A 25,521-nucleotide genomic window follows, 5' to 3' on the forward strand; every position below is an offset into this window, starting at 1 on the left:
GTAGTGACGACATTCTTCAAAAATGTGTTTGACGGTCAGATTGCTATTACATTTTGAACATTTTGGAGGTGCCTCTCCTGTTATGCCTCTTATGTTATGCTGTTGACCAACGTTTTTATAGGCTTCCTTAAAATTCATAAACCTGATACCCCACTCCGTCCAATAACTTCCAATATCAATTCTTCCTCTGCTAAACTCAGTAAATTCTTACATCCTCTTTACAAACCCTCAGTCATAATAATTCCTATGATATTCAAAATTCCTTTCACTTTCTTCGCGATCTTTTTAATTATCCTTTACTACTTTTGAGTACTGTATACTTGTTTCTTTTGATATAGAGAGTGTGTTCACCAATATTCCAATAGATATAGCCCTCCTTATCGTAGAAGCCAACTGGTCATCATTGCATCCCACACTTCCCTTAACCGTTTTTCCTACCTTGAATCCCTTCAACTCTGTTGTAAAGCTGGTTACCTTAACTTCCAGGGTAAGTCCTTAAACCAAATTTAAGGACTGGCTATGGGAAATCCCCTAGCTCCCGATCTTTCCATCATTGCCCTCAATGATTTGCTTGATTCCGTTATCCTACTCTTTCCAGTTGACATTAAAAAATATGTAGATGACCTCCTCCTTATCATAAATCTTTATAAAATCCATGATATTTTATCCGCCTTTCATTCTTACCATCCATGCATTGATTGTACTGTAGAAATTGAAAATAATAACTCCCTTCCTTTCCTTGACCTCCTCATCATAAAAAACCCATACAGCACTCTATTCACTGACTGGTACACTAAACCAACCTACTCAGGCAGACTTTTACTTTACCACTCCCTATCATCAAAAAATTAACGTAGCCAAAATCCTTATTCACCGTTACTTTTCCCTCTCTCCTTCCCAATTAGATGAAAGGAACACACACCGCATTAAACAAATATTCCTAACTAATAAATCCCCCATCCATATCATCTATAAACTTATAAACCCCTAACCATCTTTTCCTCATATTTATTATCTACTGTCAACTACCTTCTTTTCATTAAGAATGAATATATGGAGTTAATCATCCTGTTAACAGAAAGACAATAATGATCAACAATGAGAACTATGACATAATTAACTATGAAATTAATTACTATGAATCAGAATATTTATAAGAAAATTAAGATTAATAATTTTACACCTGAAAATATAAAAAAAAAAAATGCATTCTTTTGAATGCTGCACCCTGAATAACATAGAAATTTATGAGAATTACAGAAGATTTAAAAAATTTAATGCTTCTTGCACAAAAACGAAAGTTTCGGATCACTGTGCGCCCGGCTGTTTAATAGGTAAATTCAAGTATAAACATAATTGTTATTTATGCATTTTTCATCATTCACCATTAGCTTCTACGACTTTTGCTTTTAAAATATTATTTTTTTCTGAAATCTTTAACTTTCTAACTTCATATAATACGTCTGTATTACTACTCTTAATTCCAATTTTTTTTTTTTTAATCAGCAAAATATTTGTCCATTGGCTGATGATCAAATTCTGCCATAGTTCATATTTATCCATTTTAATTATTAATCACAAAAAAAGTATGTTATTTCAATAAACAAAAATAAGAAACTTTAAAGTAAGCTATTTTCAAAAATTCAGAATCATTTTACATTAAGGCCGGAAAAGGGGTGTAAAACTAAAAAATGTTTTTTTCTGCTATTCTAGACCGTCACCCAGACCATCTTCCTGAAAAAAAAAATCAATTTTATGCAATAACACTTCTAGTCAGTCGATTCTATTACATAATTTGCGAAGATTTGGTATAACATTTTGGAATAGGGACCTCGAATGGTCTGCAGCTGAAAATGCGCAGACGTCCTTATTGGTTCTCCACTTCTTGGTCATTCCAGAAATTCTTAACTTGCTTCGCTAGTTTTTAAAATCACGAATTATTGAATCGTTTTATCCCCACAAGGGATGCCAAATTGTATACTTTGCTTTGAGGTCAACAGTGGGCTTGAATTAAGAACAAAACAAATACAAAGATCAAATATTTATTTTCAATATAGAATTATATTAAACTTATATTATAAACTAATAATACAAACACTTATATTAAACAGATACAATTAAACGAATTTCCTAACGTAGGCTCCCAACTCAACATTGGTATTTATTATAATGGGGGGAATGAGGTGTATATAGTTGTCCGTAGATTACTGATTGGAAAAGATGGTCGGGGGATGCGGTCAGCAAAGAAAAACATAAATAAACAAAAAATATTTATTTATGCAGACGTTTCGACCTGATTTTCAGGTCTTCATCAGGGCTATAAAAACAAAAAGACAACAACCATCATTTAGAGAGAGAGAAAAAAAATATATAAATACAAATAAAATAGATAAAAGTATATATATAAATAAAATAATATTAATAAAAATAAATAAATACAAATATATAAAATAAAATAAATAATAGACTAAAAATTTGGAAATATACACAATAATGGAATGAAAATATAAATTAGTTGATTATTAACTATGGACAAGACAGTAGTAGATTGATTACATTATTATTTATATAAATATAAATGTGAGCAACAAATAAATGATAAAGTGGAATGAATCTATAAAGAATTAGTTAAAGGAATTAGGAAAGAACATTGTTTTAATGGGGGGAACATTTCCGACTTTTAAATATATTGACATATTGGTCCTTTTTGCGAAAGACCAATGGAATGATTTTTTTAATGGTTATCTAATCTAACCTTTTTGACTTTCTAATGAAATTTAAATGGGAAATCTAATTTATAGAGAAAACCTCATTTTCTAGGATTCTATCAGAGCCTAGAAGCCTATATCTTAGAGATGCGTACCGGTCACAATCTGCTATATAATGTTGGGCAGTTTCCAGGGCCTGTCCACATAAATGGCAGGTTTCATCGTAAACTACTCCACAAATCTTAAGATGTCCTTTAGGTCTACTGACCAGTAAGGACTCCTGTTAGTAATCGGAGTCCATTTCTGTTTAGGGCTAGCAGCCGCTAGTTTTAGAACTAGAGGGTTTAGTTGTTAGTATCTTGGCCTGTCTCAGCCCTATACACATTCCTTCCAATTCTTCTCGGTTATCTTCGACGCTCCTGTCTTTTAAGAAAAACTATCTACCAATCATTAATGATTTATATTATATTATATTATTATTTTAGGATTCTAAAGTAATTAACTATAGCTTGTTGAAATAGCTTTTCAAAAGCATGCATTTAATCGAGACAAGATATGAAAAAACTTACCTCGTTTTTGGTAGATGGTTTTATGCAGCTGCCTTCTATAGCCTTTTTTGACTTCTTTGGAAGAGCAATGAAAGTCAGTGTCAGAGATAAGGAAAATCTCATCATGAACATGAGAGTCAAACCAATAAAAGCCATCATGCAGACAAATACTCTCTGTGGCATGCATTCTGCAATGGCAATCAATATAAATTAGTTGCGGGGTAACAAATATCAACTAATAAAATAATACTAATAATAATATTTGTTTAATCATTCCCCTTCACTGCATGAAATCCTAGCTGCCATACCAGGTTTGGGAGTAGTGGGATAGAGTGCTAGGGTTACGCATGTCACCAATAATCTTCTATTTTTCTATTTGGTTACAGACTTTATTTACAAACTATATTACAATTATTTAGGAGATCCTATCTGGTGAGCGTCTTTTAGATGAGGCTGCACCTTATTCATCTCCATTCGCTCGGTAGGTCCAATCCTCCTGGTCCGCATCCGTCCAGGCACCTCCTCCTCAAGCACACTGACTGCGTCTGCTTCTTTGCCTCTATCTTCTCCTATTGGTGGTTCGCCGATTGCGGGTGGTATAACCGTCTATTGAAGTAAAACACCATAATTTTGAAAAACAAAACATATATGACAACATTTCTCACATGGTGATATTCCGGTTCAAACAGTACAGACAGAGGGGCTTTAAACTATTACCATTTTACATTGAACAATCGTAGCGTTCCAAAATGAAACTGTCACCTTTACAAAACCAAAACCCACTCGTCTGAACATACGTGTTCCCAAAATCAAACTGTCGCCTCTACAAAAAAGAAAATCCACTCGTCAGAACATATCGCTCGTGTTTTGTTTTTCCCATGACAACCGTAACATCCCTTGTCTACGCAGATATCGCCAGTTTTTTTATTTCACCATGGCAACCGTAACAGTGGTCAAGCCTTTCCCAACGTAGAGTGCGTCGGGATCACCACCTCCTTCAACCCGTAGTGAACTCCCTGAAGAAGAAATAGTTCTTCAAGGATACGGAGGAAGTCCAACTTGGTGAAGGCGAATAGCCCGGTTTTCCTCGACAACCTGGCACGTTATCTTCTCATACCGGTACAGTCCAATATGCTCTGCTGTTTCATGGACAAGGAAGTCGATGTTCTTCCCAAAGCTTTGTAGCTTTCTCAGGAACCCAACTTGTCGTGTAAGAACCAACTCTGAGAGGACCCACCTCACTCTCAGTCTCGAATGAACGGTGGGGAAGAACTTCAGAGTGGCGTCCTTCTCACTAGTCCACTTCATTTAGTACAAGAGCCCAAGAGGAGAGAAAAGGCAGTTATCTCACCCCAATTTTTGATTACTTCAATGAAAACTATGTACAATTACTAGTCAAAATTGATGAGTCTGCCAAGTATAGTTAAGGGGAATAAAAAATGGAGGCTGTTTCAAAGCGATAAAAAAAAATTATTTTTTTATTCGGAGCTCTAAATCTTAAAAGGTAGGATCAACACAAGAAAACCTAAGAGTACGTAATTTAAAGAAGAGTAAATTTGCTAAAATATGAGCCTTAATAAAGTTATTTTATTTTATTATTTCATAAAAATGTTGTATGGAACGTACTGAATGATCAGTAGTTAGTGAATTTATTTTGAAAAATTTTTATCTCAAAAAACATTTGACGTATAGATGTCTATTAGCACTCAAATTAAAGCTAGTTTAATGGGATATAAAGTAGTTTATGATGTTTATCTTCGTAGGAGTAATAATTTACAAGAAATGCTAAAATAAATTGATTTACAGTTGTTCGGACAAATTTTCATTTGCCAAATTCATATTCATATGTGAATATCATAGTTAAATATCCTTTATTTTGAGTGTTGGCAGACATATGTATGTCTTATGGATCTAGAGATATATTATTTCAAAAATCCAACATTTTAAACGAACAACTAGAAATTAACATTTTGTGAGTTTATTTTGTCAAAGATCATAAAAACTACTACTCCTACTTAATTAAACTTAATTAACTATTTTGTAGTAAATTTAATTGGATTTGAGCGCTGGCAGACATCTGTACGTCCAATGGTTTCTGAAATGAAGTTTTTCAGAAATCAAACTTATTGTCCGAACAACTATAAACCAATTTTTTTAAGCAAATATCATGAAAACTACAATTCCTACGTAGGTAAAGGTCATAAACATTTTTATAGTCCATTAAACTAGCGATTAATTTGAGTGCAAATAGATGAGAATTCCGTATCTCAGGAACTATCTCAAGATATATCTCGAGAAGTATTGGACGTAAATAGCTCTTTTAGGGCTAATATTTCAGCAAATTTACTCTTCTTTAAATAACGTACTCTTAGATTTTCTAGTGTTGTTGGTAGTTTTTGATGAAAAATTAGTGTTCCCCTACCAGTACTTGGCAGACTCATTAATTTTGACTAGTAATGATACCTAGTTTTCATTAAAGTAATCAAAAATTGGGGTGAGATAACTGCCTTTTTTTCTTCCCGGCTCTTGTACTAATTCTTCAATGGAATGTCGGTTATGCTAACATGCTACTTTTGTTTAACCATTTTACTTACTTTTTTTTTTCTTTTGATAATAAAAATAGTTTAAATCGAAAATAATGATCGACACAAGTTCAAAAGCTACGATTTTAGCCTCTCTGAAACACAAAAGCGGGTAGATACCGACTTTTTTTTACTTTCTTTGTGCAGGAGTTGTGGATTTGCGGCAAGCTGCAAACGTGTGGATCTGGCTTAATTCCTATAAAACACACAGAACAAACAACTATGACGCTTTGCGTTCGTAAGCGTTGCATTAAATAACATTCAACATTTAATGGTAATCAATTTCTGCTCATGTATAGACTAGTGAATTTGCTTCTTACTAATTACGATAATACGTTCCCATATTGTATTTTCATTTATTATTATTATTATTATTGGCGCAACCGGCCGTGGAGGTTTAAGGTTATTATATAAATACATCCCGCGTTTCATGACGTGATTTTTTCCGAGAGATGGAGTCGTCACTCCCTCTCCTATTTTTTGAGAATGTACCCATAGGCTAATATATGATCTCATAGGCTAATAGGCTAATACATGTTATCATTTTGTGGGACCGCCACTCAATGAAAAAAGTCAACGACCTAGGCCGGATTCGAACCGGCACCGCCAGCAATCTCAAATTGGTTAAAATGGGCCTAACCAACTGAGCTACGAGCGGCCCTACTGTACTACTGTATTTCCATACATAAATGAATATAACAGATGTTACAAGACACACTTTTGAAACAATTAATTACCATATGTTTTTTCCGACCGTCTTATCCATTGAGTTTTTGCATTTTTCGTCACTCTCGTGTTAACACCTATTACTTTTTCTAACGGTATATTTGTAAACAAATATTTCTTCTATAGTTAATTATGATATTCATTAATAACCCTCCCTCCCTACCAATTTTTTAATACTACTTACAATGGGTGTTTTTTTATCAATTTCAAATAACAAAAAATTAAAGATACGTAAACCATTTTTAAATTTTGGCATTTAAGCCTGAAAAGAATATTTCAATCAGCCTATGATCTTTCTGATATCCAAGACCATTTTTAAGAACTCAAGACTGCATTTTGTCCATTTTAGAACAAAATCATTTAGATCCTAACCAAACCTCATAATTAAAAAACAAAATTAATTTTGTTGTGAGCGATAAACCTCAAAGCACTATAAATCAATGATAAGGAGCATTACAATCCAAAACATTGAAAATTTATATTTCTTACATATAATTCAGAATTTTAGTCCATCATGATTTTTTTTTTTATTATATTTATTATAATTTATTAACTGTTACATAATTATACATTCAGTCAATTTATCTTTGTTATTATGGAGTGATACAGGCGTATAGAGAAACTACCCATTGGTAGCACTCTAGTGAAATTTTTACATTAGCAGGTTTCTTGGCCATCTTCTTTTCAGGGACCTCGGAGGATTTTCAGGAATAGAAGAGGAAGCAAGGTTAGAAACTAGTGGGTTTCAGAATGAATTTAGGTCAGAAAATGGATAAAATGTATTTTGACATGTAGACCCTCATTCCATCGCTATATTGACTTTTATTATCAAAATCGTTTGGGTCCGATTTTAGATAAAATTTTAAATTATGTGTTAAATCGAACATGTAAATGGTAAGCGTTTTTAGTACAAAATTTGCTATTACATTTCAAAGCTATTAAAATTAAATTTGTACCACTACAACTCATGAAGAGTTTAACGGTATCTCCTTACAAAGTACTTCACCCCTGTACTTTAAAAGAAGATAACATAAATCCGGTTGTGCAAGGAGGTGGTTTGGTTAGAATCACGCTCGACTTTTTACTCAAGATTTTTTTCTCAATTAAGGGTACCCAATTTATAAGACATTTATATTATTTTTACTTTTGTTCATTTTTACCCATTCAAAGAACTTCTCTTCATAGTTCCGCAACTTCTTATAAACCATATAAACTCATATACCATAAAATATCATGTATCAAACATTTTGATTTTGGTGGAAATAGATTCTACGTGCTACTTTCGAATAAAATTATTTTCTTTGTTAGCTTCGATAAAGTCTTCCTTGAAGTTGACTCACTGGAACACACCCAATACAAATCAGGTTCGGTGAGGCAAGCGAAAGATAACTAGAGAACTCATATTGTCATCTTAGCACCACTGGTGTGACACTAACCTTAGCTAGTATAAAGCACATGTTCTTATTTCTAAGGAAACGGATTTATTTGTTTTTCAATACGTGCATAATTTAATATTTTAACTGCTCCAAACACTTATAAATACAAGACAGTGCATCAAGTGGATAACAGCGATAAATATTGAGTGCAAATAACTTTTACGCTCCGTCGTGGTCTATATCGTATTATTTTTCTAAACGAACGAAGTTTAACCCGGACAGACATGGTAAAATAACTTGGATTGACATTGGACAAACGACTTACATGGACCTCCCTCATAAAAATAACAAAACAAAAGCTAAACTTCCAACTTAAATTATCATTTCATCTTTTAAATAAACGATCAAAATTAACATTTTCGGTAAAACTAAAGATTTATACCTACCTCCTTAGACAAATTTGGACTTAAAACCTAAGTTTGACCAAAAACACTACTCACCTACTAAAACTGCAACAATTTCACTCCTCCTACATCAGTAAAAAGAACTTACACAAAGACTTAAGAGCTCTCTACGTACCAACAAACATCAAATCACTATATAATTTCAAGACACACTTCAAGTAGACACTAACCCTTTAATTCAAGGACTATCAACACGAGACTTACCGAATACGAGACGACATTTACGAAGGAGCTGGAATATTATTATTATTATTCTATGGGCAACAGACCATGGAGGCCTAAGTCCTCGCGCGATGTATTTCCCCAATATTAGGATGTAATATTACCAGTATTAGGAAATACATCGCGCGTTTCTTGGCGTAGTTTTTTCGCAGGGTGGGCTTGTCACTCCCACCTATTTTTTAGGAGTGCCACCCATTGGCTAACGGGCCTCACAAATGCCCGGGGGGAGGTTGTAAGTGAGTTTTGCATTATTTGTTGCTTGAAAAAAGCCCGAGTGAGACCGGGATTCGATCCGACAGCCTGTGGATTGGTAGTCTGGCGCGTTATCACGCTACTATCGCTGTCCCTGGAAGGATTTGGAATAGGGACCTCCTAAATTGATTTTTAAATTTCAATTTTACTACCACTAGAATACCTCTCGTATCCAATCTAACATTCTTTACCCAGCAGGAGAGCCCCACTTGTTTACCTCCTAAGAGGTACTCGAGAGCATTTATATAATGGTAAAAGATTTGTAGTATATTTTTTATAAAATTGGATATTATGATGACAGAAATCTTTAGGATAACTTTCAATGCAATTTGAAATAGATATGGTATATTGTTCTTCCATCAGATAAGAATCTAGATTTCATAAAAGATTAAGATCTCCTTACCTCAGCATATGATTTAAAATTAGAAACCTTGAAGAATAGTGCAAAAACTGGAGGATTAAAATTAATTCCAATAAATCCCACTTAATCACATTTACCCTTCGTCGTAAGCCCATGACTTATTGCCCTACAGTATCCTTTAATAATACCCCTCTTATTCCTGTCGAAAAGAGCCTTAGGACTTCATTTGGACAAACGACTGACATGGAATCCTCATACAAGACTAAAAAGACAAGGAACTGCTCGTAGATTCCGACTATTGCAACATTTACTAGACAAACGGTCTAAATTGCCAATCAATTACAAATGACTGATCTACATGACTATTATAAGACCTATCTGGACATACGGAGTTGAATTATGGGGCTTCACTAAACCATCAAATTCCTCCCGAATCCAATACTTACAGTCCAAAATCCTTAATGCTCCTTACTTTGTCACAAATCAGGACCTCAATATTCCATATGTTGCCGATTTGATCAGAACCAGATACCGTTCCTTCCATGATAAACTTCTCAACCACCCAAATCCACTTGTTTCTAACCTGTCTTTTCCTTCATTACCTAATAATCCTCCTAGGCGTCTGAAAAGAAGATGGTCTCGAGATCCCCTTCTCTAGAAATGTTATTGGAGTTCTATCAGTGGGTAGATTCTCCACATGTTTGTATCATTTCACTATGTCACCTACAGCAAATTTACTTGTATATATTTGTATACAGTAAATAAATTATTAAAAAAAAAGAAACGCAGGAGATGTCCTGGTGAGCAAAATGCTCAAATGAGATAAAAAAAGATGTCACGCGTGGAGTTTATTGCTGAGAGTAATTCTCCGTCTTACCATGGCAAGGAGGCCAGAGCAAAACTGAATTGAGTATAAAAGTGAAAAGAGGTAAAAAAGTGAGTAACATAAACAAGCGGCAATAACGACAAAAGTATAAATAGAACAGATGAAATACCAGGGAAATATAAACGTTTATATCCCAACATCAGCAAAATGCTCAAGGCTACACATCTCCCTGGTCAATGCTCCTTATTTTATCACAAATGAAGTCAGCTATAAAGATCTTATTGAATATATTGCCGATTTGGCCAAAAAGCAATACTAATCCTTCCCAACCACCTTAACCCACCTCTTTCAAACCAGGTTTCTCTTTGATAATCCTGTAAAGAAGATGACCATGAGATCTTCTCTAGTTATTGGAGTTCTATCAATGGGTAGATTCTCCATACATCTGTATAATTAACCATTAACTAACGCCAAATTTACTTGTTGTATATATTTTAACACAATTATAATACGAATTTATCAATTAAAAAATAAATAATCTTAAATCAAATATTTTTATTTATTTATTGATATTTACAACTGTACATTATAATACATTTAGTAAATCTGTTCTAAGTTAAATTGGAGTGTTACAGGCGTGTAGAGAAACTACCCAGAGGATGCAAGGTTAGAAACTAGGGGGTTTGAGTGGTTAGAGAGTTTATAATGGAAGGAGTGATATCTGGTTCGGGTTAAATCGGTTACATAGGGAGCATTAAGGTCTTTATGTATGATTTTATTTGTGACAAAGTAAGAAGGATTGAAGATTTTACGAAGGATTTTGGATACGAGAGGAATTCGAAGGTTTAGTGGAGCCTCAAAGTTCAACTCCATATGTCCAGATAGGCCTTATAACAGTCATGTAGATCAGTCTTTTGTAATGAATTGGAAGTTTAGACCGTTTGTCTAGTAAGTGCTGTAATAGTCGAAATCAACGTGCAGTTTCCTGTCTTTTCAGTCTGGTGTGAGGATTCCAGGTTAATCGCTTGTCCAAATGTAGTCCAAGGTAGCGGATCTGTTCGACAGGGGTAAGAGTAACATCATCAAATGAAACCGTAGGGCAGTCAGTAGGTTTACGACGAAGGGTAAAGGTAATTTGATGGGATTTGTTGGAATTTATCTTAATCCTCCAATTACGACACCAATCTTCGAGGGCTGTGATATGGGATTGGAGATTTTGGGATACAATTAATGGGTTATTATTAACAGCGAGCACACATGTGTCATCGGCATACGTGGTGAGGATAGTGTTAGGACTGGTTGGAATGTTAGCTGTATAGACGGTGTAGAGGATGGGACCAAGGATACTACCTTGAGGAAAATCAAATATTAAATTAGTAAAGTATATTTCGACAATTAGATGAGCTATACGGTCAGTCATTATTCGCTATAACAATGATTATATTATAATATTAGCAATAATCTATTTACTATATATTTAATAATATATAGCATTATTAAAATATTTAATATTATTTACCCAAATAATTATAATTCGAGAATTCATATAACGTTATTCTTCATGTTATGTGTATTGTTGATCGTAAATTCAATATGAAGGGAAGATGGTTTGGGATGCGATCATTGCAGTCGTAATAAACACAAATAAATTAAACCTATTTCATTTGTACGGCGTTTTAATCAAGATTGAACTAAGAGATTAAGAATAGAGATAGATTAACAAATAATAACAATAATGCAACAAAAAATTAACAAGATAACAAATATTCTTACTATTCTAATATTATACGTTATCTTCTATTATTATTTGTTGTCTTGTTATACTGTTTTTATCATTTTTTATTATCTTATTGTTTTTCATCTCGCTTTGTTTTTAGCTCTGATGAAGGCCCGAAATTAAGTTCGAAACGTCGTTAAAAATAAAATAATGTAAGATTCACATATTTGTGTTCATTACTGACCGCAACCCCGACTAACTTCTATTCATAACGTTATTCTTTATTTCATAAAATGTTTTTTAAGAAATATTTGGGTAAGATTATCAAAATGAGGTGTCAAAGTCCAGAATCATCGTATTTTTATTTCAAATTTGAATGGATAAAATAAAGATGCTCAATAAAGCGATCATTAGGCAACGGTGGATTAGGAGCCCCCCACGTCACGATCCTGGAGATACCATCTACCAACTCACTCGACGAGAACAGAACCTCATTTTTCGCTTACGAACGGGACACCGCTTCAGAGCCCACCTATTCCGAAAGCTCTAAATCGGCTTTATTCCTCTCTGAGAGTTCAGAGATGGTGATCTAAATGCCGAACACATATTCCAAACGTGCAAGCTGTTTTCTGAGCAACAGAAACTGATGTGGCCCTTTCCAACTGCGATGTCGAGAAAGCTCTATGGAATCCTGGTGGATTCCTGAGCCATTCTGCTTTTATTTCAGAATAGGTGTGCTCCAAGGAGGTTGTACTCCGTTCGTAAGCAAAAATGAGAACCTGTTCTGGTCAAGTGTGTTGGTGGATGGCATATCGGTGGTTACAATGTGGTTGTAGACAACAATCCATCGGTCGCTTTATCAACCACATTTATTTCATCGAGGCTGAATTTTATCTGCCGAAATTTGAAATAATACTAAAATTCTGGTCTTTGGCACCTCTTATCAATAATCTGACCCAAATTATTCTTAAAAAAACATTTTAAGAAGTCTAGAATAACGTTATGAAGAAGTTAGTCGGAGTTCAAGGTTCAAGACCTCAGGAGGATCACGGGATTCCTCATTTCAATCCCTGACTTCGTCATCTAAGGGAAGAACGCAGAGGAAGAAGAATAGATAGAATATTCAAGTGCAGAACACTATGGATTGTAACAGAGAAATGGGTGATGCATACAGTCCTTGTTAAGTTGAGCCGTCCGTAGCTCAGGTTGTTGAGGACTTTGCAATTGAGAATTGCCGCGGCGCCGGTTCTAATTCGGCCAGAGTGGCGGTCCTCGAGACTTGTGAAGTAAAGGGCCAAAAAATTTAAATACTACTTTTGGAACTGATGAAGACGTTGAATAGTTGAAATTGTGGGAATGTAAATCTTGTTCCGGATGTGAGAGCTTAAGTCGTATATTATAATGTTAGGGTTAGACTTTTAGTATGAAGTAAACACTGCTATTAATTTTAACATTTATATGATAAACAAGGATATTTATAAGACCAAAAGTTAGTATACGACCGGAGTTCTATAAGATCTCGTTAAGTGACCCCTATATGGAGCCGATACAGTCCCAATTTTATTTTTTTCATACAGAAATGTGACAACAGGCACTTCTGGAATGGAAGAAACTAATAGAGAAAGGAATACTCGTTAAAAAGCAGAGAAGAAGATCAAGGAATGAAACAGAAAATGTGAAAATTAATAATTGAATTTAGTTAAATTTACCAAGGAATAGCTAATTTCAAAGGCCAAAGCTATTACGAAATCAATTATAACATAATTGGATACCATGAACTAGGGAGTGATGTAAAGATGTTATTTATAATATTATGTATGCATGGGGCTCTACAATCCCTGAGGCTCCTAACTCCTACGATCGATAGCATTAGTAAACCAAGCAGCGAACAATTTTGGTCATTTTGTAGCAATAAAGCAGACGTTTACAAGTTTGATTAACTATTAATGTTTCGTAAGCCAGGTTTGTACATTTATAGGTTATGCCAATTTATAAAATGAGAAAACAATAGTACTACAAGTAGTTGTTCTAACAAGGGTGAGTGGCCTTACTCCTGTGATCTATATAATCTTACTAATATGATCTATATAATGATAAATTAAAACGAATCAAGAATGAACCGAAAAGTACGATTTAAGCATGATTGAGCAGTTGTTCATAGAAAATTATATAGATAGATAAATAAAATTTTAATAACTAATTCATGTTTTTGCTAATAATAAATCAGGAAATGAATTAAATTAATGTTCTAATCTAGCCTGTTGTTGTTTAGAAATTAATTTAAAATTCCCGGACTCACTTGGTTAAAGACTCGGCTGTTGGTGCAGAGTAGAAGTTCTTACTTATCCAAGACAAGGAAAACAAGGCAAGATTGCTTAAACAACGTTTAGAGATGACGTGTAGTGAAAAATAATTTATTATTCTGGGACAAAGTCCCTTTAGAACAATTATAAGGTCATTTTAATTATATAACATATATTGATTATCTACCCAGCCAGATTTTACTTTAATATCTACCAGTATGAATTTCTATTTTAGTATCTTTATTATAGCCTAAGCCTAAATTATATAACATATATTGACCAAAAACAGTGTGGCCACACTTAATTATAACTTATATTAAAATTGTATATAAATAATTTTAGATACAGAAAAAAAAATTAAAAACTAATTGACTAAATACATAAAAATGTAGTTACAAATTATCTGTACATCATAATTTTGGATTAGATTGGTGAAGTAAAAGGTAGTTAAATAGAAGGGTTTTAAACATGGGAAGGGTTAGTGCATGACGTATGCCAGAGGGAATGGAGTTCTACCAAATGGCAGCTCGGGTAAAAATTATTTATCTAACTGAACAGTTCGGTGAGATGGAGGGTAAATGTCGGATAAAGAGGTCCTCTAGGTAGTACGGTATTGAGAATTTGAATTGCAGGTTTTCAAATAGGATATAGGAGGGGCGCTGAGTACTAATTACTTGGAATAGAAAGGAAGCTAGGAAGTACTGGATCGGAAGGATGGATAGAGCCACTTCATAAGATGCCTTGTCAGCATTCCATAGTACTCGTGTACAGGTAGATTGAGTTTGGACATATTTGTAGAATGGACTTGACGAGGAAACCTAGGATAACAATGGAATGTACAACTAGAGATTTAAAACCACGCGACAGCCCATAAGTATACTATCCAGGAAATGAAGGAGATTAGGAAGAGATCACTGGCGTTCTTCTCCAATAACGACTTTAAGAGAAAGATGAAGGATAAGTTAAATATACTTGTTGGCAGAGGTTTAGAGTGCAGTAGCTGAGAGAGTTGAGGCGTCACCTTCATGTCTGCAACGGTCCCACGGTCCCATTCGTGGGGATAACTCCCTCCTCCCTAAATTTCAGAATTCACCAGGCAGAGATTAAGAAAAGAAGAAAAAAAAATAGTGGTTAATGAAATATTTTGGTATCATTTTTATGGCTTGTACATTTCAAACCAGGGAAAAATACAAAGGAACTATACCTGCCCTATGTAGACTGAAAACGAAAGGATTAATTTTTTATTGCACAAATGAGGAGGTTAATACAATTTGGGGGAGGGATATGAACGTGTAGTCTGAACTTTGGGGAGTCAGCAGCTCTGCCTGTTAGGATTAAATCCTAAAAAATGTTTATGACAAACTATTAATCTTTATTAATTTATTTTTATATAGACATTATCCTATTCTATTCTAAAAATACTTTTGACTTAAATAAATTTACTTTATATGATATTTACTTACTTTGGTGGACTTTGAAGACCATCTATGTATTGTTTATTGGTTCTTCTGTCGATAAAAACCTCTTGACTAAAATAGTCTTGAATTGAAAAGGAAATAATCGGCCAGAAAATTATAATAAAAAAAAAAAATATTACATATGAACCTAGGGTTACTTTCTCAAGCCATCACATGTGTATTAAATATTTTATAATCATCTGGGCTAATTAAAATCATTCGAAAGAATTAAATTAAAAAAAAAATGAGGGAATTTACTAGAAATATTTCAGAAGAAGTAAGTAGTTTCATTTTGATAAAATATTAAAATTTGATTCTGGAAGGTCACTTCATGCATGAGTAAGATTTCGTTATAAACTAATTTTTTATTTAAACCGCACTTTAAATTAAGTTATGAATTTTATTTAATATTTTAGCTACATCATTTATACGTGCAGAGGATTCTTTAAACTCCAGACAATCTTTTCGAGTTTTGATAAATTTTGAAGGAATAAATTTGTTATTTTACCGTGTTTTCAAGCCCGCATATCGCAAATTCAAATCCTGAGGCAGACGATAGTCCTGTCAACAATGCCAAGTACATTATGCCCACAAATTTTCACACTTGAACTTTTCACAGCACTTCACAATAAATATTAACATGTGTACTAGTTATTCGAAGGTTATATATTGGTTTGCTGATAGAAATAAATTATGCTCGAATTATAATGTATATGTCAAGTAGCTAAAAATATGTTCACAATATAATTTTAAAAAATATATAAATAAATTAAACTAAAAAAAATAAAATGATATTATTAAAAACATTAAAACAATTTTCTCTCTCCACTACAGAAATAATAAATAGTTATGAACGTACTGGTTTTATCACATATGTTTGGACCCAAGCCTAGCCCTAACCTGTTTATAATTTCTTAGAAACGATCTGCCTTATTTTAATTTATTTATAATTGTCAGGATAAACTAATGGAAAGTGTATTAGGATCGAATTAACAACGGACGAGCCTGAGCTCAAACAAGTCTTACATTCAGCACCTTTTCAGAATTATTGTGTACAATGTTAACACCTTTTAGAATGCTTTGATGGCCTTATGGTTCGTGGTGAAATTTTTTTATTTAAGTGCTTTATGGCAGTTGGCATGTCCATATCAAATATATTGCCAGAAAAATAAGTGGTTTTTAATATGTTTATTTTATGCTTTCACATACTTTCATCGCGTTTAACTGAATTAGTTTTAGCACATTAAAAGTAAAACATAGGTACCAGAAATTCATATTTTAAGAAAGGAGAGAAGCCACTGCCTACCACCTTCAAAGTGGATGAAGTCCACCAGCGGATCTCTAACTCCATTCTCTACCTGGGCGTCACACTGGATAGGCACCTCACCTTGTCCAGTCACGTTCGGGAGAGACTTAAGCTGGCCCACCAGAAGAGCTACAGGCTCTTCCATCTCCTGAAATCCCCGCAACTCTCACTAAGGCTGAAGCTGCAAATCTATAAGGCTATAATCCGCCCGACTCTGCTCTATGGTGCACCCCTGCTGTGCCACCACTACCAATATCCGTCCTCCGGCGAATCGTCCGTGGAACAACTCTACAGAGGGCCAGAAACACCACCATCCACCAGGAACTCAAGCTACCCTCTGTGCCGGAGTATATAGGCCGAAGGGACATCAAATATTTTAATAAGCTGAAGGGCTGCGCCAACCCACTATTCTGAGAAATCGCCCTTCCAACAAGACCTGGGAGGTGGCAAAGCACAGTCCCCTTGGTAGACGTCCTCGCCGAGGGAAGGACTTGAAGTCATCACACCTCCACCATCACCACCAGTCGGAATGGCCCCTCCCCATTCCCCCCTCCCCCAGCTATGTATAACCGCCTTTAGCGGACCATGTTTTTTGCTCATCTTATAATGCCATACGGCAAACGAAGATATCATGTAAATTTGTATATATATAATATATTGTATTATATATTTGTATTCTCTTACCATATATAAAAATAAAGAGGTTTGAAATAAAAATAGAAATTCATATTTTAAGAAACTAATATTTTAGGCAAAATTAATTATAGTGAAATTTTCGACTAAAAATTCAATTTTTTTAATGAATATTAAAAGATTTTATTAAAAAAAAATAAAAAAGAGAAAAAAAGAAATACTCTACTTGATATAATTTTATTTGTAATTACATCGTTATCTTTAGCTTTATATTAATAAATTTAAGAGCATATAAAGCTGTAGGATTTATTTGTTTCAATGGTCTGATTTCAGGAACTACCAGTCCAATTGCAAAAATTATTTTTGCGTTTAATAAAGAGGAAGACATTGGAATTTAAAACATGACCCTATGATCCATGAGCAGTAAGGATATACATCACAAAAAGCATTCGTAGACATGTGTAAGTAATGGTTGTCATGACTACTCCATACCCGTAGAAGCTGATGTAATATACTTTTTAATTACTCTAACTTTAACCTTTTATTATTGAATATTGATTTTTTTAAAAAATAAGGAAAAATCATTTTGAACCGTCTAGTAATTGATCCCAAATTTTTAATAGGAAACAATATAATAACAACTTGTTACATTTTTATTCCACACTTATACACTCCAAACTTCTGTAACGTTAGCCATTTAAAAAAAATTATATTTCTCAGTTATAATATTAAAAATTATATAAATTATAAGTATATTATTTCTGAATATACTATCTATTTTTTGAAGTATTCTTAATATTATTTTTTTAAAATTTAGATTATTCCCAGCTGTTTCTTGGAAGCTTTTATATGTACAATGTATTATTTCATATTTTACAAAGATTTATTTATAAAAACTTATGCTTTTGTGAAAGAAATATAAAGTAAGAAGTTTTCCACTCATATTTAAGCCAAATTTGTTATTTCTTTAATTAAGTAAAAATAAAACATTAAGTTAGGTTATTATTAACCTTCAGAACAGTGTGCTAAGTTATTTCTTTTCCAATCATATTTCATCTTAGACCACCTTGTGCTGCTGGGGTTCCATAATACTGGATAATTATGAGGGTAAGGCAATCATTCTTTAGACTTAGAAAGTAAAAAGAAGTGAATAAACAAGTAAAAAATAAATCACTATTTCAAATAAAGTAAAATTGTAAATAACTTTGCAGGAGATAAATTTGTAAAGCGCTAACTGGAGTGGAATGAGGGAAAGGAGAGGGGGGAGTGAGTGCGAACCGATTCCGCTAGGCCGCGCTCAAACATTGATGTACCGATACCCTGCGGCTCAAAATGTGCGCCTCGTATATATTTGGCTAAAAGAGCGTTCGGGGGTGCTCATTCGTGGGATTCCGTCAAGTGAATACGCGTACTAAGGAATGCCAGGTCATTTTAACTAGCATCAGTCGTTCATCATGTTAAGGCCAATAACAGCATTGTAGAACACTTTAGGAGACAAGATGTATATAGTAGTCTAAGTTGTACATGGCATGTTAAAGGGCTATATCTTCTTCCTTCATAAAAATAAAGTGTATCTTACATTACTTAGCAGTCGTGTTCTGTAACTTTTTACAAATTTATTGATATTTACGATTGAATTTACATAAAAATAGATGTAGTGATAAATATGATAGCATCATAAAACTATTAAAGAAAATTGTATACAATAATATAATTATTATAATTGGATTATGGTTTGAAAAACAAAATAAAGTAAATATTTAAATATAATAAGCTATGTAATAATAAAAATTTTGGTTAATGATTTGATAAAATTTAAAAAAAATGCTTCAGTACGCACATAACTTTACTTTCATTTACCACCCACTCCATTATGGGTTGAAACTAACAATTTCTTAATCTCTCTTTTTAGAACAAACATCAGTAGAAAGAAAAGACCGATACTGGACCAGAGCTTCGGAGAAAGATGGCGACTCCCATTTCCGACGAAAAATTCTAACCTATTTATCTTTCTCATGCTCTACTGTGAAGGCAATATATGTATATATAGCCTCCAAAATAGATTTAGAATTAGTAAATAAAAAATCAAAAAGGATCGTTTTTTCACTCCCTCGCCATGTCCGACCCCCTAGGTAACAGTATAAGTATTGTAATATAACACAATGGCATGAAACAGATATGTAAAGAAACTACACATAGGTATCACTCTAATAAAATTTCTACATGGAAAGCCTGGAAGGATTGTAAGGTTAGAAACTAGTGGGTTTGGGTGGTTAGAGAGTTTATTATGGAAGGATTGATATTCGGTTCAGGCTTGATCGGTTACATATGTAATGTCTTTATGGAGGATTTTATTTGTTACTAAGGAGCATTGAGAATTTTGGATTGTAAGGATTGGATACGAGAGGAATTAAAAAGTTTAGTGGACTCCCAAATCTCAACTCTGCGTGTTCTTTATTCTTTAAGTGAAGTTAATTTGGTTTCGTACTTGTCTGCAATCAAATCCTTGTTCAGACATAACACAAACATCGTTATTCCGATTTCAATATAATAGCTGTAATATGTAACGTGTAATAACTAACTAGTCTATCAGTCGGTGGATTGATGTGAGCAATCAGTTATAGTTCGAAATGAAATTTGAAAGTGTCATACCTAGGGGCTCGGACATGGCGAGGGAGTGAAAAAACGATCCTTTTTGATTTTTTATTTACTAATTCTAAATCTATTTTGGAGGCTATATATTGCCTATATATATATATTGCTATATATATTGCCTTCACAGTAGAGGATGAGAAAGATAAATAGGTTAGAATTTTTCGTCGGAAATGGGAGTTGCCATCTTTCTCAGAATCTCTGGGCCGTATCGGTCTTTTCTTTCTACTGATGTTTGTTCTAAAAAGAGAGATTAAGAAATTGTTAGTTTCAACCCATAATGGGGTGGGTGGTAAATGAAAGTAAAGTTATGTGCGTACTGAAGAATTTTTTTTAATTTTATCAAATCATTAACCAAAATTTTTATTATTATATAGCTTATTATATTTAAATATTTACTTTATTTTGTTTTTTAAACCATAATCCAATTATAATAATTATATTTTTGTATACAATTTTCTTTAATAGTTTTATGATGCCATTAATTGATTTTATTTAGTCTTATAGTACTCCCTTCGTACAGTATGTTATTAAATTATTTTCAAAAGCTTTACGTAAAAATATGTCTCTACTATACGGTGAATAGTTAATAGGGACTGGCAGGTCTAGTATTTTGGTTGGTTTTATAGTGACATTCGCTTGTATGTAACCATAGTTATTATGTTTCTAAATGTATTATTTGAATCATCTGATTTTCTAAAAGCTAATGTTTTACACGAATGCTAATGTCTTCTCTGGGTTTCTATTCCCTCCTAAACCTTTTCTTCCTTTCGTAAGGACCTACAGTTTGTTGTTATAGGAATTGTTATCCCCTTCATGTCCGTAAGCTAGTTTCCTGGGAAGTGAAGTTTCGTTCCAATATGGACCTACAGCTAATTCCTGTAAGACTTGTTATCCCCTTTATGATCGTAGAGTAGTTCCCTGCTGAGTGAGGATTCTATCTTGCCAGTTTTAAAGGCTAATCTTTTAAAAACTCATCCGGTCAATACATTTTTTAATCAGCTACCTAACATATTGAACAGGCATTGTCGTCGCCTTCTGGGCCCAGTTTCATAATGAAAGCTAATATTATTAGTTCATAGTACAAGTATAGATACAACGTGGTAATCACACTAATACTTATATTTTTTCATGATAGGGAGGACTATTAGGGGTAGTGGTAGCAGTGTGGTAACGCGCCAGCTTACCAATCCATAGATTGTCGGATCGAATCCCGGTCACAACCAGGCTTTTTTCAAGCACAAAATAATGCAAAGCTCACTGACTATCTTCCCCCGGGCATTTGTGAGGCCCGTTTGCCAATGGGTGGCACTCACAAAAAATAGGCGTGGGAGTGACGAACCCACCCTTTGAAAAAACCACGACAAGAAACGCGCGATGTATTTCCTAATTCAGGGATTATTACATTCTAGTATTAGGAAATACATCGCGCGAGGACTTAGGCCTCCATAGTCTATTGCCCATAGAATAATAATAAGTAATATTACAGGGGTTAAAAAGTACTTAAGTACAAGTTACTATTGTACAAGTCTGTGTAATTGTATTAAGTTAAATCGACAAGACTAATAGTATTAGTTTGTACTTTATTATGAAAAAGGGCCCTGGTGTATAGTACGTGACATCTCCGATTGGAGTAATAAGTAATTAATTATACACAACTGTTTCGGAAGTTCTATTTTAAATACGCAGGGGTTAGGTTGGTGTGATCAATTTTTATCTAAATCACAACTACTTTTTTCCTTATGTACTGCTATGTTGTGGGTAGATGAGGCTGATGGGGGTTCCACAAACTGCATTTTAATGATTTATTCGTGTATCTCTATTTTTATCTCCATTTATAGTATATACCTCTATCGGTTCCTGATGCCAGCGACCTACGATTCTTAGATATTGCTATATATTTAGACAACTAGATACTACATGCACCCTTTCTATGGTATATTAGATGAAATTGTATGAATCACGTCGGCTATTTATTAGGCTATGATAATGAGGTTGCATGCAGGGATCTACACTATAAAATGAAGTCGGGTAAGCATTGTTATATTTACAATTTAGGTGTACAAATACAGCCCTCGAATATTGGTGTCGTAACTGTAGGATTAAGATAAATCCTATCAAATCACCTTTACCCTTCGTCGTAAACCTACTGACTACCCTACAGTTTCATTTAATGATGTTACTCTTACCCCTGTCGAACAGATCCGTTACCTTGGACTACATTTGGACAAGCGATCAACCTGGAATCCTCAAACCAGACTGAAAAGACAGGAAACTGCACGTCGATTTCGACTATTACAGCACTTACTAGACAGACGGTCTAAACTTCCAACACATTAAAAAAGACTGATCTACATGACTGTAATAAGGCCAATCTGGACATATGGGGCTCCACTAAACCTTCGAATTCCTCTCGTATTCAATCCTTACAATCTAAAATCCTTCATAAAATCCTCAATGCTCCTTACTTTGTCACAAATAAAATCATACATAAAGACCTTTATGTTCCCTATGTAACCGATCTAACCCTTCCATTATAAACTCTCAAACCCCCTAGTATCTAACCTTGCATCCTCTTCCATTCCTGACAATCCTCCGAGGTGCCTGAAAAGAAGATGGCCACGAGACCAGCTAATGTAAAATGTCATTAGAGTGCTACCAATGGGTAGTTTCTCTACACGCCTGTAACACTCCAATTTAACTTAGATCAGATTTACTAAATGTATTATAATGTACAGTTGTAAATAGAAATAAACAAATATTAAAAAAAAAGTGTACAAATATAAGAAAGACCATAATAGACCTATTGATTTAATTTAATTTTGGATTACTAATGAGACCATTCATATTCTATAGATTCTACTTTAATTATTTTTGATATTCAAAGTACCAAGAAAGGATTTTTGCTTATCTTATGTGGTTTGGGGGCTTGGCAGTGATCAGGCAGTTCTTAGCTGCCTGTTTGTTCATGATCCTCTCTTCCCTGGCTGTAGATATCCGTCTACCTTCGCTGTACTTCTTTGGCCGAATTCCTCCTCGCTGCTGTACAATCTCAAGAATCTTCCTTAGAGAGTCCTTATACCCCGTCCATCTCCCCTCTACTTTCTTACTGCCATCTCATTGATTATAATAATTTTGGGGGGCGGAACCAGGCCTATAATAATGGATAACGTTAGGGGCATTGACTCCTTGATCTCGGCCAAAAGCATTTTCCCTTTCCGCTTTAATGGCTCGGAAATGAAGAGTATGAGTGTATCAAGGTGTTTACAAAAAACAAAACAAAAAAAAAAGTTCAGGTGCATTTTGGATTATTGCTCGATTAAACTATTTTATATATAGATAAATGATTATTTTCATGATATATAAATACTACAGTTGTTATCATTGTTTAATTATTTTTCTTACTTATTTCTTTGTAATTTTTTTTATTTTTTTTTTATACTATTCTTAATTTACTTTTAATTATTATTAGTTACTTCTTTTACAATCATTGTTATTATATCCAATATTGTATTATTTTCTTCAGTATAATCTCGTATAATGTATAAAGTATAATCTCGTAATTAAAAATTATTATATTTATTATTATTATCATATTTCTGTATCTTTCTCTTATCATTTTCCATGTTTCGTGATATCTTTATCACTACTTCCCGTACACGAGATGTATTTAAAATTGAAATATAGCCGTTAAACGGCTGGTGGGGAGAGCCAGCTCCCCACTCCTCCACGCTTCCGCTTCATTGTTGCCTCCTTTTCACCCGTTTGCTTTGATTAGGTAGGTTGTCTTGACTTGTTCTTTGCTCATTCATTATCATTTTATATCTTTATTATTATTTATTTATTTATAATTATTATTTTTTCATGACGTTTCTCATTCATCTCTATTTTTTTTCCTTCCCCGTATTGTTTTTGTTTTATGTACATCTCCTGTACTTTTTTAACTGTATATTTTACGTATTTTGATAAAAAATGTTTACTCTCGCCATTGTTACTTATTTTTATTCTTATCATTGTATCATTCTGTATCTTTTTAGCCCTGATAGTAAGCTATTTTTGTTTCTCCTTTGACCGCAACCCTGACCATCTTCCTATATATTAAACTATTTTAAGTGTCATCTACCTGTTTTAAGCAAATATTTCAAAAGTGATATAGGACCGTCACTCCCTAGGGGTCTAAGTCGCCTTCGGTCAATACAAAGACAAAAATTAATTGCCAAGATATATATAGTGATATGAATATGATGATGTATTCATGATGAAATGACTAAAGAGGGTATAAAACAAAGAAAAAATGGGGTCGTAGTTGGGCGGATTAGGCCAGAAGGTTGCCTTTTTTTGTGCGTTGATCTCCTCGCGTGAGATTGTGACGTGTCGTGCATCGTCCAATCTACTCGTTATAATTGTCTATTTGAAGTAAGGTTACCACGGAGGGCGGGAGTGAAGGGTTTTTTTTAATTTTAGGCACTTTTTAAATATGTCCCGATTAAACTAACCTAAGTCTCTTTTAAGAGTGATAAATATTTCAAAAGTGATATGGTACCGTCACTTCCTTAGAGTCTTTCTTAGTGGGGCGGGTTTGGCCGGGAAGGATTGCTTTTTTTTGTCCTATGAGCTCATTTTTATTACTATAAAGGTGCTTATTAGACAGGGTGCGAATTTTATGGCTCCTTATGATGTAGGTATGTCGGTACTTTATTGCCCCTTATTGCCTCTACCGAAACAGGTCCAAGTCAATCTCTTTTTGTCCTGCCCTTTAAAGGACAGCAAATACTCACAATGAACATCCCCAACACTGTGTACGCTGGTATTTTCAATACATTGCTTTCATATATTGGATTTTCATGTAAAAATGACTTAAATATACCAATTTTTACATTATTTATAAAAATTTTCAGAGATAAAGTAAATTAAAATATATTTCTAAAATTCATAATCTTATTTGGCTGGCTCCTTGGGCTTCGGTTGATAATAATTGAATTTTTGGACGTTAGCACTTGCAAAGAGAATGTAGAAGATGTTGGTAGCGGACATAAGTATGAAGGATAACCACATGACGATTCTGTATTGAGATATTGTAGACTGAAATAGACGAAAACAAATTATTATTAAAGTTCTAAAAATATTATTTAAATCATATATGATAATTCATTTTAATCTAATAATTATAAACGACAAATAATTATATATATTTATATATAGTTGACCGTAAAAATTGATATATGAGAAGATGGTCAGGGTTGCGGTCAAAAGAGAAACAAAAATAATTTATGAAAGGAATATGGTCCGGGTGCGGTCAAGAAAAACTCAAATAGTAGAAATATACTAATTTAATGAGCCAACCAATTGGTATACCAAACCCACTTATTCTGGTAGACTTCTCAACTA

The 25,521-nt window shown here is 33.7% G+C and overlaps 2 protein-coding genes and 1 long non-coding RNA gene across 3 annotated transcripts in view; 1 reads left to right on the forward strand and 2 right to left on the reverse strand.

Annotated features, from left to right (window-relative positions):
- The window catches only part of LOC106688794 (putative inorganic phosphate cotransporter), a gene marked incomplete in the record, with an annotated part of 38,789 nt that extends 22,797 nt beyond the window's left edge, over positions 1-15,992 (reverse strand). Inside the window, 2 exon segments of the mRNA XM_067046877.1 lie at positions 3,278-3,444; positions 15,549-15,992. Coding sequence (XP_066902978.1) covers positions 3,278-3,444; positions 15,549-15,570 — 189 coding nt within the window.
- The window catches only part of LOC106688795 (uncharacterized), a 74,605-nt gene that overhangs the window by 13,477 nt on the left and 35,607 nt on the right, over positions 1-25,521 (forward strand). The window contains exon 2 of the long non-coding RNA XR_001344365.3: positions 17,815-17,942. This is a non-coding gene — a long non-coding RNA (uncharacterized lncRNA). The remainder of the gene's footprint in view (positions 1-17,814; positions 17,943-25,521) is intronic.
- The window catches only part of LOC106688793 (putative inorganic phosphate cotransporter), a 42,776-nt gene continuing 42,289 nt past the window's right edge, over positions 25,035-25,521 (reverse strand). Inside the window, exon 10 of the mRNA XM_014433433.2 lies at positions 25,035-25,215. Within this exon, the coding sequence (XP_014288919.1) occupies positions 25,072-25,215 (144 nt within the window). The 3' untranslated portion in view covers positions 25,035-25,071. The remainder of the gene's footprint in view (positions 25,216-25,521) is intronic.

This window comes from Halyomorpha halys, unplaced genomic scaffold (genome assembly GCF_000696795.3).
Source record: "Halyomorpha halys isolate HHAL.00 unplaced genomic scaffold, Hhal_1.1 Scaffold1206.1, whole genome shotgun sequence".
Classification (NCBI taxonomy): Eukaryota; Metazoa; Arthropoda; class Insecta; order Hemiptera; family Pentatomidae; genus Halyomorpha; species Halyomorpha halys.